The sequence below is a fragment of the Tripterygium wilfordii genome, chromosome 12, assembly GCF_013401445.1.
Source record: "Tripterygium wilfordii isolate XIE 37 chromosome 12, ASM1340144v1, whole genome shotgun sequence".
Lineage (NCBI taxonomy): Eukaryota > Viridiplantae > Streptophyta > Magnoliopsida > Celastrales > Celastraceae > Tripterygium > Tripterygium wilfordii.
The window spans coordinates 3891341-3902863 of NC_052243.1; the positions used below are offsets into that span (position 1 = coordinate 3891341).

At 38.4% G+C, this 11523-nt stretch overlaps 2 protein-coding genes across 11 annotated transcripts; one reads left to right on the top strand and one right to left on the bottom strand.

Moving 5' to 3' along the window:
* Positions 1–282: 282 nt before the first annotated feature.
* LOC120010237 (jacalin-related lectin 3-like) lies at positions 283–3166 on the top strand. 5 transcript variants are annotated; one of them, XM_038860965.1, is made up of 7 exons: positions 283–397; positions 524–736; positions 923–1276; positions 1526–1762; positions 1855–2157; positions 2429–2647; positions 2734–3166. In XM_038860965.1, the coding sequence occupies exons 1-7, from the start codon at positions 395–397 to the stop codon at positions 3067–3069; spliced, it is 1665 nt and encodes a 554-aa protein (XP_038716893.1). In that variant the 5' UTR covers positions 283–394; the 3' UTR covers positions 3070–3166. The 5 variants fall into 5 exon arrangements, with proteins under 5 accessions (XP_038716893.1, XP_038716894.1, XP_038716895.1 ...); XM_038860966.1 differs by having other exon boundaries at positions 2752–3166; XM_038860967.1 differs by having other exon boundaries at positions 1544–1762.
* Positions 3167–4948: 1782 nt separating this feature from the next.
* On the bottom strand, positions 4949–9306 carry LOC120011115. 6 transcript variants are annotated; one of them, XM_038862168.1, is made up of 5 exons: positions 9150–9306; positions 7270–7637; positions 6520–6551; positions 5460–6426; positions 4949–5341 (listed from the first exon to the last, which is right to left on the bottom strand). In XM_038862168.1, exons 2-4 carry the CDS (start codon positions 7601–7603, stop codon positions 5464–5466), a joined length of 1329 nt encoding a protein of 442 aa, XP_038718096.1. In that variant the 5' UTR covers positions 7604–7637; positions 9150–9306; the 3' UTR covers positions 4949–5341; positions 5460–5463. The 6 variants fall into 6 exon arrangements, with proteins under 6 accessions (XP_038718096.1, XP_038718093.1, XP_038718098.1 ...); XM_038862165.1 differs by having other exon boundaries at positions 4949–6426; XM_038862170.1 differs by having other exon boundaries at positions 4949–6426; positions 7270–7529; positions 9150–9276.
* Between the last annotated feature and the right edge of the window lie 2217 nt (positions 9307–11523).

Consider the following 11523-nt stretch of genomic DNA (forward strand, 5'->3'; position numbering starts at 1 on the left):
TATGCTGGATACAAGACCCCTCAACAACCGATGTGGGACTTTTCGTCCTAACAAAACCCAGAAAAATTCCTGAAGAAATCGGATTCCAGACTAACGGGCATTCAATGTATGGAGATTGGAAAGCTAACATGGAATCTTTGATTAGGATTCGCGAGATAACAAAGGCGGTGGTGCTGCTGGGGCCATGGATGCGTAACACTACTTGTACACTTTGTCAAGGTTCTTGATTGGATAGGATTCTCCCCTAATTCAGGTAATGATCAATACTGGAATAATCTCCCTCCACCACACAAATTTGAATGACAAATCTTCTCTATAAAGTTCGTGATCGTTTGTCTAACCCACAAGTCTCTGCTGCTTCTTCAGTTAGTTTCTCCTTCTCTTTCTTGTTAAAATGGTAACTTTCACAAAAATTTCGCGTACCCATATAGTTTAAAGGGTTTAATTGTGAGATTTTTTGTGAATTTGATTTCCCTGTACAAATTTGTTTGGTTGTGGTAGCTGAATTTTTGTGTATGTGTAGAGTTATGATGGATATGGGGATAGCAACATCTCTGTAGGACCATGGGGAGGCCGAGGTGGTGCTCGGTGGGACGATGGGGTGTATACCACTGTAAGGCAGGTGGTGATCTGCCATGGAGCTGGTATTGATTCTATCCAGTTTGAGTATGACAGGAGAGGGTCCTCAGTCTGGTCAGATAAACATGGAGGAACTGGTGGTGTCAAAAGAGACAAGGTTACTCTTAGAAATACTCAAAGAGAGTATACATTATTAAATATGTGAATCCTGAATGATATGTTTTCTTTAGGATTGATGTTCATATGCTCTGACAAGGTTTTACCCATAATGTTTATTTACAATAACATTCCTTATTGTGGTTTATTTCTTATTGAAGTTCTTATCGTGGTTCGTTTCTTGCAGGTCGAGCTTGACTATCCGGATGAGTTCCTTGTTTCAATCAGTGGATACTATGGTAGCGTTGTTGACTATGGTTCAGTCCTTGTTCGAGCACTCACTTTTCAGACCAACAGAAAAAACTATGGACCTTTTGGTATGCAACTGGGGACCTACTTTTCATTTCCAATTACTGGTGGCAAGGTTGTGGGATTCCATGGCAGGAGCAGTTGGTTCCTTGACTCAGTGGGAGTGTACTTGAAGCCGCTTGTGCAAAGAAATCCTGCCAATACTCTCACTGCTCAATCACCAAACTACCTAAGCGGGGGAGCAACTGAGAAATATAAGGGCCATGACTATGAGGTCGAAACAATTGAAAAGGTGGGTAACATTTCTGTTTTGTTTTCTGCAAAATATTTCAATATTGCTTGATTACAAGCTAGGTGTCACAGGTTGAAATTTCACAACTAGAGTAACATATGGCATAAGTGTTGGGTGCCTTGTCCTCTAAATTCGATATTCTGTATATACAATATGTAGTCAAAAATTGGGGGACTAATCAAGATAAACATGGAGTGAGTGGATGGTTGTGTTTTTTTTTTTTTTTTTTTTTTTTTTTGTTTCCTTCAGGTAGGTTTTACTTCCCAGGTTGAGAAAAGACCAGTGAACATCAGACAGACAGTGTCATATGGACCTTGGGGTGGTAATGGTGGAACCGTGTTTGACGATGGAGTCTACACAGGTGTGCGGGAAATTCATCTAACGCGCTATGGAGGAATTTTTTCTTTAAAGGTCTGTTATGATATGAATGGCCAAGCGATCTGGGGGACCAAGCATGGTGGAAGTGGAGGAATTAGATTGGACAAGGTGAGCCAACATAACTCGTCAACTTTATCTGTTGATTAACATATTACGATCTCATAATAAGCAACTCTTTTCCTCCATTAATATTTGCACAGATCACTTTTGATTACCCATCTGAAATTTTGACTAAAATAAGTGGATTCTATGGATCAACAATAATGAGGGGACCTATAGTTGTGAAGTCCCTCACATTCCACACCAACAAAAGAAAGTATGGACCATTTGGAGAAGAGCAGGGGTCCTCTTTCTTGTCTGGCACTGACACGGGAGTAATTGTTGGCTTCCATGGCAGAAAAGGATTGTTTGTAGACAGTATTGGAGTCCATGTGCTGGAAGGGAAGAACTTACAACCACCTCGGTCTTATAACAACCTACCCAATGCTCCTAAAGTCAATGAGGTATGTGCTCTTCGACCCTTTTAGGGCCCAAGAAACTTCAGCTGTGCAATAGAACATTTCCTTGGAAAGTAGCTTCATTGCAAGGTAGAGTTCATAAATTTAAGCTGTGAAATCAGCTTCTGTACAATATGGGAACCAATACAGGTTAAGGCTATGTATATCTGTCCTCACTAAACACTGAAGCCACAGGAATTGTTTGCAAGTTGACCTATGATAGAACATTTTTGTTGCTTTAAGTTTTTGTGTAACTTCGAATTATGTGTTTCTATAGGGTCTTGCTGGAATGGTGAAAGAAGCAGCTCCAGTAGCGCTGAGACAGTGGGGTGGTGATGGAGGTACGCCCTGGGACGACGGGGTGTTCTCAGGAGTGAAGAGAATTTTCTTGACAAAAGGAGAAGCCATATATTGTATACAAATTGAGTACGATCGAAACGACCAGTCTGTTTGGTCGGTTAGGCATGGTGGTGGCAGTGAAGGTAGCTCTCACGTGGTAATCATTTCACACTCCCATGCTTAGATTTCAATATCTATATTGCCAATTGAACTGCGGTATTCGTATCTTATGGACTCTGTCAGTTTGTTGCAATTCAACAGATCAAATTCGATTGTCCACAAGAAATCCTTACAAGCGTGTGTGGATATTATGGCGCTCTCGCTGGGGATGAACGTGCTGCTGTAATAAGGTCTCTCACCTTCTTTACCAATAAGGGAAAATATGGACCATTTGGAGAGGAAAGAGGAACATTTTTCAGTTCCACAAAGAGTGAAGGGAAGATAGTTGGGTTCCATGGAAGGAGTGGATGCTACTTGAACGCGGTTGGAGTGCATATGCGTCCGTGGTCAAGTGATCAACAGGAGCCTGTGGAGGTAGGAGCTGCTGTCAAAATGATCATAAATAGGTTCCGTCCTTAGTCTACCTTTTGGGCTTCTGTATAATCTTATTATTACTCTATAAATTACCAAACAGAGAAAACAAAGGGTTATTATATGTTGTGGTATTTGCAGAGCTTGTAAGTTGTAATGGGTGGTTGGACCCAAGTCTCACTAAACTTGGTTCACAAAGTTTGAAATGTTTTTAACTTTTTTTTCCTTTTTTTAACTACAAAAGTTTGATTTGAATTGAACTTTTTAAGTTTCAGAAGCTTTAAGTTTTAACAAACCCTAATCAACTCAACCACTTTGATAAATCTAGTGGTAAATTTTTTTTTAGGGTTAAACTGTATATACTTGGAAGATCATAAGTTTATATTCCACTAGGAGTAGTATGTGGTCACGTGCTAGATTTTGGTTAATCTTATTTTGTTATCATGTATGAAATTTATGTGTGTTCGCTCGAAAAAGCCTAGTCAATTCTGAGCAAAGCTCAGATCATATTCAGGTGCCAGCTCGGTTAAAATGGGCAGACCCGGCTCAACTGTCCTAGCATTAACCTTAGGGCAAATGCAATAAGAAACAATTTACTGGGCCAACATTTTTGTTGGCCCGGTTCCACCTCTATTACACAAAAAGTCAAGTCAAACACGTATTCTAATACAGCCACATCAGCAAAACACAAATTTCTATACACTTTTTCTTCCCACACACTTTCTCTTTCCACCCAACCCAACAACATTCCATTCCTCCATATTATCCACAACAAAACTACACCAAAACATTAAATATCAATACATCCACATCAGCAAAACACTTATCCCAATACAGCCACATAAGCAAAACACATTTTACAATACAGCCACATCAGCAAAAGACAACATCTTTGTTGGCCCAATACCACTTCACCATTGCATTTGCCCTTATAATGGGCCCTAATTACAAGTCCATTAGTCCTCTTCTTCTTCTTTTGTAGCCCCATCTCCATCTTTCTCCTCCTTTAGAGTTGAAATCTAAGAGCATCCACAGTGATGCACCAAATATCCAGCACTTCAAAATCATTCTCTCTCTCTTCTCATCTATCCTACGTGGCACAATTTAATTGGATGAGTGAATCCCACAATATACATTATTCATCAACACTTCATACATTCCAACACTTCATACTCACTTTCTCTATTTTCTCTCTCTTCCTTTTTATCATCTCTCTCTTCTTTTTCATATCTCTCTCTTCTTTTCATCTTCTCTTTCTTCCTTTTCATCACCTCTCTCTTCACTATTCATCACCTCTCTCTTCACTATTCATCACCTCTCTCTTCACTATTCATCAACTATATACATACTCCAACTCTCAAGAAAGTATCATCTCAAGTACTTCAAATTCTTCCCATTGTGGATGCTCTAAGTATGAAAAGCTGGAGGACTTTACGTTGGGCCCAGCCAGTGTATTTGCATGTTCCAGTTTTTTTACTTTTTATTTTTATGATGAGTAATTAGCAATTTTTACATATTCAAATTCAAAATTTTGATTCGCTCTAATCATTTCAAATATATTGGTGAGTCATAAAGTATAAGTGTCGAAGTTGAACATAAATCATCAATTAAAGAAATTACAATCTCGAATATCACACGTATATGAGTTGAGGATTGTTATCCAACAAATATGTCACGAGTTGAGTTTTAACCCAATTCATTGTCTTCAGGTGAGAAACTATCATGCACGCGTGCCTGAGACTCTAGTTTAGACCCATATCCCCTATCCAAAGAATAAGTTTGTCTAATTTCATTCTCGGTTACCCACAAAAGAAATATTAAAATATATCCAAGCTGAAGTAGTGGCTAGCGTTCGTCAACTTTTACATTTTACGCGCAGGGGTGGGGAATTATCTAGTAAAAATTTATTCAAAATTGCAGCCAGAAGCGAGGGAAGAGAGGGATTCGTGGTATATCTCAACAAAAATACAGACCAAAAGCAACCACAATATAACTGAATAAAATACTCATTACTTTGACCTTCGTTATATTTTAAACAAGATCATTTCCACAAGATATCAGCAACCCCAAGTTTTATTCTGATCAGATTCCCAGCAGGGCTACAAAAGTGACCCCCAACTCAAGGCCCTCGGGATTCTAACAAAAAAAAATAGCCTTCAAAGAGGCCTGCAATAATCAGATAGCTCACGGTTAATGGAATTACCTGGACAAGGAAGTTAATCCAGAGAACAGTTGTGGATGTATTTGAGACGCTTAGTTATAGGTACTATTAAGCAGCCTTCGCCTTCAGTTTCACATAATTTCAACGGCACCAGCAGTTCTTGTAAGGCAGTAAGATGATTAAACAAATTCAGCAGAATCTTAGCCAATCTACAAAAACCTCAAAAAGAATGCTACCATCTATCATCTAGCGTGGTAAAAGACCAAGTTGCTCACACCTTATCACTTGGGAGCTAAATATTTGCGATATCTAGCCCAAAATCCCTCCTTCCTTCTGGCATAATCATTCTCTGACAAGGATCTCCTCCACTTGGTCCCAATTGATAAGTGTCGTTTCAAGAAAGGCTTGGAAAAGGCGCCCCTTGAACTAGAGCTGGCTTCCATCTTGGAAGCTTTTGCAACTTGTTTCGCATTGCTTTGGCGATCGATATCATCAAAACCACCATCAAGGTAACTGTCTATGACTCGATTTCTAGATATCTTATGGGTTTTTGCCCTTAAATCTGCCTCCATTCTCAAAGCCTTCCTAGACATCTTCGATACTTGGTTTTCTCCAACCATGCATATTGGGCAAGATGGGTCATACCTATCAGCCTCTTGCGTAAGTGTCTCCAGGCACTCAGCATGGTAAACATGACCACAAACCAGCACGGCAGCAACTGACAGCTCGTTGCAGCTCCATGAAGATCTCGCTGGCAAGAGCTTTGAGCAAGACCCACAAGTTTGCGACTCTAGAGACGGACAGTATGAGAGCCTTCCACTAGATTCACCTATCCTACCATGGGCAGAACCCAAGTGCTCACTGTCAAATGACCACCTCTCTCTCTGAGAAGATGCAACAAGCTCAGTAAAGGTGCGCATGGACCAGCCATCAGACGAACCACCATGGGATCCAGTTGTCAAGTCATTGCTGCAGGTGGAGTGTACAACTGACGACCTTCCATCAGACTCTGCATAATCATTTGGCGATTTCAATCCCAGGATTCGGCTATCTGACACCTGTCTAAATAGCCGGTACCCATGCGAACGCCGAGCCCGGCGGGTAGGGGTGGAGTTGGGAGGGAGCTGATGCACATGAGTTGAAAAAGGGTCGCCAACAGGCATCACAAATGGAGAGGGTATGGAAAATGAAAATTTTGAGGCTGGTAGATCTGCAACATCTGGTGATTCAGCCAAGTTCTTCACCTAATATTCAGAAAGAGGATTTATCTATCAGTATGAGAAAGAGGGCAAAAAAGAATCTTCTTTAAACTTCTGTCCCAACTAACTCAAACTCACCTCTATAGAATTATTGCTCGCATTGGATACATCTGCACCAAGCATATAAAGAGAAAATCAAATACAACATACAACATACAAGTAAGAAAATGCCATAATAGTCAATCACCAAACATCCAATTTCAACCAATCGTTTGTGAAGAAAAGTCTTTTTTACCCATTGTATGACCATTGCTTTATCCTTATTAATTATTGAAGAAGTTGGCAAGCATATCATGGCGACACACAAACGTATCATTTTACGATAAATGCACAACCATGTTCAAGAGAAATCCCAGCAAAACATTTGCTTTAGATTTGTGATGTCAATCCTCAAGCATTAATAAATGATACCAATGAACTCTATAAGTGACGCCTACAAACTTTTTTTTTTCTCTCTACATTTTCAACAATAATAGACAAGCCTTCATATGATTCCTAGTCATTCAAACTCTAAAGCACCTCTTTCTTTTGAACAACTAGAACTCCTTTTCAAAAGCACAAATTATCCAATAACCCTAATTTTGATCCCAATAACATAAAAACCATAAATCATTATAAAGCGCACAGAATCAATAAAGATTTATCCTATGTTTAACTACTAATCATACCACGTCCAATCTTCAGTATCTGATGATTAGCATAAAAAAAATAATTATAGTTTGTCACCTCAAAACGGAATAGGCCAAAAGAACACTGCAGTTTGGAAATTTTACTTCTAAATAACCAATGTAAGCACGAAGTCCAAAGCATGTCATCTCAAGAGTTTACCTGACAGTGGAGTCATCATACTCAAACCTACAACAGCTTCGTGGACTTCTGACTTTAGAGAAGCAGGAGTCCCCATATTCTCAAGTGGACTTCCTCCATCAGAAACATTACCTCTCTCATAATCTAAAGCCCCTTTCATCTCCACATCAAGATTCCCACTGATTCCATGAGAGACTTGAGAGGGAAAATCATCGATTTCACCAGCAACACGTCTTTGATTTTCCCACTGGAAGCTCCAAGTTGGAGAACATGTTAAATTCCTGTGCAAAGTTTCACCAACAGTTCTGTCGGGACTGGTTCTATCTCTTGCAGCAATACAACAAGCAGATCCCATGACCACTCATACACAACAAACTACTACAATAACCCTGAAGAATCCAAGCAAACACACTATTATTTAAAAAAAATTGACATTCCTTAGAAGATAAAACTTAGTTCAGCATTCACTTAAAACTAAAAACAATTAAAATATAAAACTTCATCAGCCAATCAGAACCAAACTCAATTCATGCCTCAGAGAAGGATTGCACCACCTATACAAACAACCACAGGTCAATCCGACCTAACTGAGCCGCCGAACTTTGAATTTAATAGAGAAATGGAAATATACTCATTGCTTGGAAAACACAAAGAATAAAATTCACTATTATATATAACCCCCCCTCCTCCGTTAAATCCTTCTACGAGTCAAAAACTGATTCCCGAGGAAAATCATATTAAGCATATATGTTCTTAATAAAACACAGCAAAGGAACTCCTAAACAAGTACTCGTTCTTCTACAGACTACATGGAGAACCAACATAATCTACTAGGAAACAGGGGAAAACTTGAATTTATCAGCAAGGGAAAAATCGATCAGCAAGAAACTATCATGAGGGAAACTTCTCATCATACACCCAAAGAGATGAACCATTATGCACTTTGGTAACTTTTTATCTTACAAGAAAGCGCACTACACATTCACGTAACATAAAAAGATGTCCAATGACATGCCCGTAAAGTACACCTTCTCAAATCAGAAGCAAAAAAAAACAAATGACGCAGTTATGAAATAGTATCTCATAAGATGACCCTAGGCATTCCCAAAATGGATTGCTCCAACACTCAGTCCCACCAAATTGAACTACAAAAGAGGGAGGAGGAAAAGCTGCAAAAGGATGGGGGCTTGAGGTTTTGAAGATGCTGCTTTTGAGCATCCTTTCACGAACTTAAAACAACTCCCAAGGAAAGAAAACGACATTTGATAAATCTAATATTTTCAAGTTTCAAAATCAAAGCATTGGTCAATTTCCCATATCACAATAATTTCATTTCTGGTATGATCTAAGCTTTTACTACAACAGACCTATCTAACTTCCTAAAAGAAGAACATAAACTGATCCAAGACTAGAAGTCCGGGAGAGACTTGATTTCACAATTAGAACCGCATCCTACCCTGACTAAATCTACAAGCAATAAGAGATTCGAATTCAAGGTTGGAATAAATAAATAAATATTCGAAGTGAGGTGTAAGAAGTAAATCCAAATTCCTCGATTTGACGATTTCTGTAAGAGTTCACAAGTCAACAAAAAATCTATAAGATTCATATCCACGGCCATTTATGGTATAATTAATGATAGAAACATACATTTTACGCATTTGGACGACTTCATAAAGTCTTCTGGCAAGCAGAGAACACAACGGTAATCAGAAGGCCTTCTCTAAAGCATAAATTCACCGATTTCAGTTACTAGATAGCCATTCAATACCCTAATCATCGAGACAAATCCAAATATTTCAAGATCGCCGACTAGCCCGAACAATTCTTCTTAACAATAAATACATCTATTTAAGCACAAAAATACACACAAAAAGTAGAGAAAAGTAGGCAAATCGTACCAATAGAAAACTAGGGTTTCACAGAGCAACAGAGTGGGAGAGAGAAACGCTTAGCATTCATCGTTGTGGCAGTCATGCGATAGAGGAAGAAGAAAAAGTGTAAGGAGAGGGGGGAGGGATTTAAACGGCGTGACGTAGTACCGTCTGATTTCGCGGCACAAAATGGCAACCGAATGACCGATCGTAATGACGGAGTTAAAAAAGGAAAAAGAATAATACTAGTACGAGTACAAAAGTTACGAACACCGAGAATTGTGCCACGTATGATGTTATGCTCTCCTTTTCTCTACTGCTGACGATCTCTGCCTTTCCTAATTTTATATTTATCTCTCTCTTTTATTTTTTCCACTTTTCAAGATGAGGCTTTTCTCTTTGGGGCTGAAAAATTAAATGGGCCTTCAGCCCATCACCCTCATTCACTAGTGTTTGTGGGCCTTATCCACCAGTTGAAGTGGGCACTAGAACTACGTGAAGATGATTCTTCTGGTTTTAAATTTTAATGGAAACCATTAAGTTTGCCACTATGTCAAAGCCTTCTCCACCACTTGAAATTATCGAGTAAATTTGTAACGAGTTCGAGTTCGAGCTCGAGAGCCCGAGCCCAAGTATCAAACGTGTCAAGACAGATTATCCCACATCTGATTGACATGACCTAATTGAGTGGCATATAAGAAAGGCAAAGCATCTCTCACACAACAAACATGTTTTCTAGGCTTAAGTGCTATGGAGATAGCCCATAGAACAAATCCATGCGGATCGATGGCCTAAAGCGAATAATAACCGAATACACAAGTACGGAAGAGTTTGTTGATGTGTTTGGATTCTATTTCTAACAAAACGAACTCAAGTTGTGATACTCGAATTCGGCTCATCGATTCCTAGGATTTTAGATAAAGGAGGGCAAAAAAAATCTTTATCTAAAATCCTGACTCCACCCTATATTGAAAGTGAGACAGCATATAATCTAACTCCCTTTCTTGGAACCCTTTGAATTCATGACCTAACCATTCCTTGGAGCCATTGAGAGTTTGCCAAGTTGGTTCTCGATGCCATATCTATGACCTAACATTTAAAGCCATTGAAATTAAATTGCTTACCTTCCCACTAAAACTAAGACAAAAGAAAATGACACCATACTCAACTCAAATGCAATCCTTTTTTTGGACAATAAAAGACATTTTATTTCGCTTTCCTCTTACATAATTTTCTGGCTTTTGTAAGATTAATATTTATTGTACGTCTACCTAAAATTACCTACTTTATTGGCCTTTTTTTTTAATTTTCTTTTTAATAGTTATTGTTTATTGGTTTAGGCTTCTTTTCACCAAAACCATGTATATAATGCAAAACCACATTTTTGGCATGCATAAGTAAATATATTACAAAATACACTTCTTGTTACTGTTTGGAACAACGGAGCCGCAAGTGGTACCGGTAGCGGCCAAGCTTATGCCAAACAGGTGACAATCGATGGGGTCTGCTCTAACTTTAAAATTATGCTTAGCGTTCGGTTGTTTTTTTTTCTTTTCATTTTATTAATTTATTTCATCAAACAATTAACATCTTATTTTATAATTTACTTTCATTTTAAACATGAAAAAAAGATAAGGTTTTACCCAACGCTTCATAATATGCTATAATGCGTTCATTTGGTGTTCCACAATCTTGTGCTTGTCTTGCTTGCCTTTTCTTTAGTTCTAACATGCTTTATTAGTGCCTCATTTGGCTAGTTAAATTAAACTGAAGGATTTGATTAAACAAAAAAGATAGAATCTCTTAACAGTTGATTGGCGCAGCCATATTAGACAACCTTTAGAGTTTTATCAAGAACTCCACTAACGTATATAATTACAACATAGATATGTATAGCTTCTTTGTTGTTATCTGCCTATTGACTTTGTCCTAACATGTCCACCAGCTTCATTGGACAAAAAAAATATATTATAGGATAATGCTTGAGACCCGAAAAATGATCCTCAAAAGTCCCTCATTTATTGTGGAGTGTTGGATGTGAAGTGGGCCCTACGTATGTGTTTTTAATCAATGATTATTTTAATACCACATAGATTTGGAGGACTTTTGGAAGTTAAATTTTGAGGATCTCTAGCATTTTCTATATTATATATATGAGTTGGGAACAAATATAAAATTGAATATCAAAAGAATATGCTTTACAAATGACAAGGTACATAACAATGTGTTGATATGTGTGTGTCCTGTAGCAGCATGAAAAATCCTTTTAAAAAGGTAGGTCACGTGATGGGTTTTGGTCCAATTTACTCTGTCGTCAGTTGGAAATTTTATGTACGTACGGGGTTGACGACCCGGGTTTAGATCCATATCGAATATCTAAAGGGTAAACTTGTTTAGTTCT

Bases quoted from the DNA above. Each gene is read 5' to 3' on its own strand.
- LOC120010237 (XM_038860965.1), top strand. The intron at 2,158-2,428 runs GTATGTGCTCTT...GTGTTTCTATAG, and splicing joins ATGCTCCTAAAGTCAATGAG to GGTCTTGCTGGAATGGTGAA. The intron at 2,648-2,733 runs GTAATCATTTCA...GGACTCTGTCAG, and splicing joins GTGAAGGTAGCTCTCACGTG to TTTGTTGCAATTCAACAGAT.
- LOC120011115 (XM_038862168.1), bottom strand. From the start codon at position 7,603: ATGGGATCTGCTTGTTGTATTGCTGCAAGAGATAGAACCAGTCCCGAC. The intron at 6,552-7,269 runs GTAAACTCTTGA...TGCTTGGTGCAG, and splicing joins TATGATGACTCCACTGTCAG to ATGTATCCAATGCGAGCAAT. The intron at 6,427-6,519 runs GTGAGTTTGAGT...TCTGAATATTAG, and splicing joins CGAGCAATAATTCTATAGAG to GTGAAGAACTTGGCTGAATC.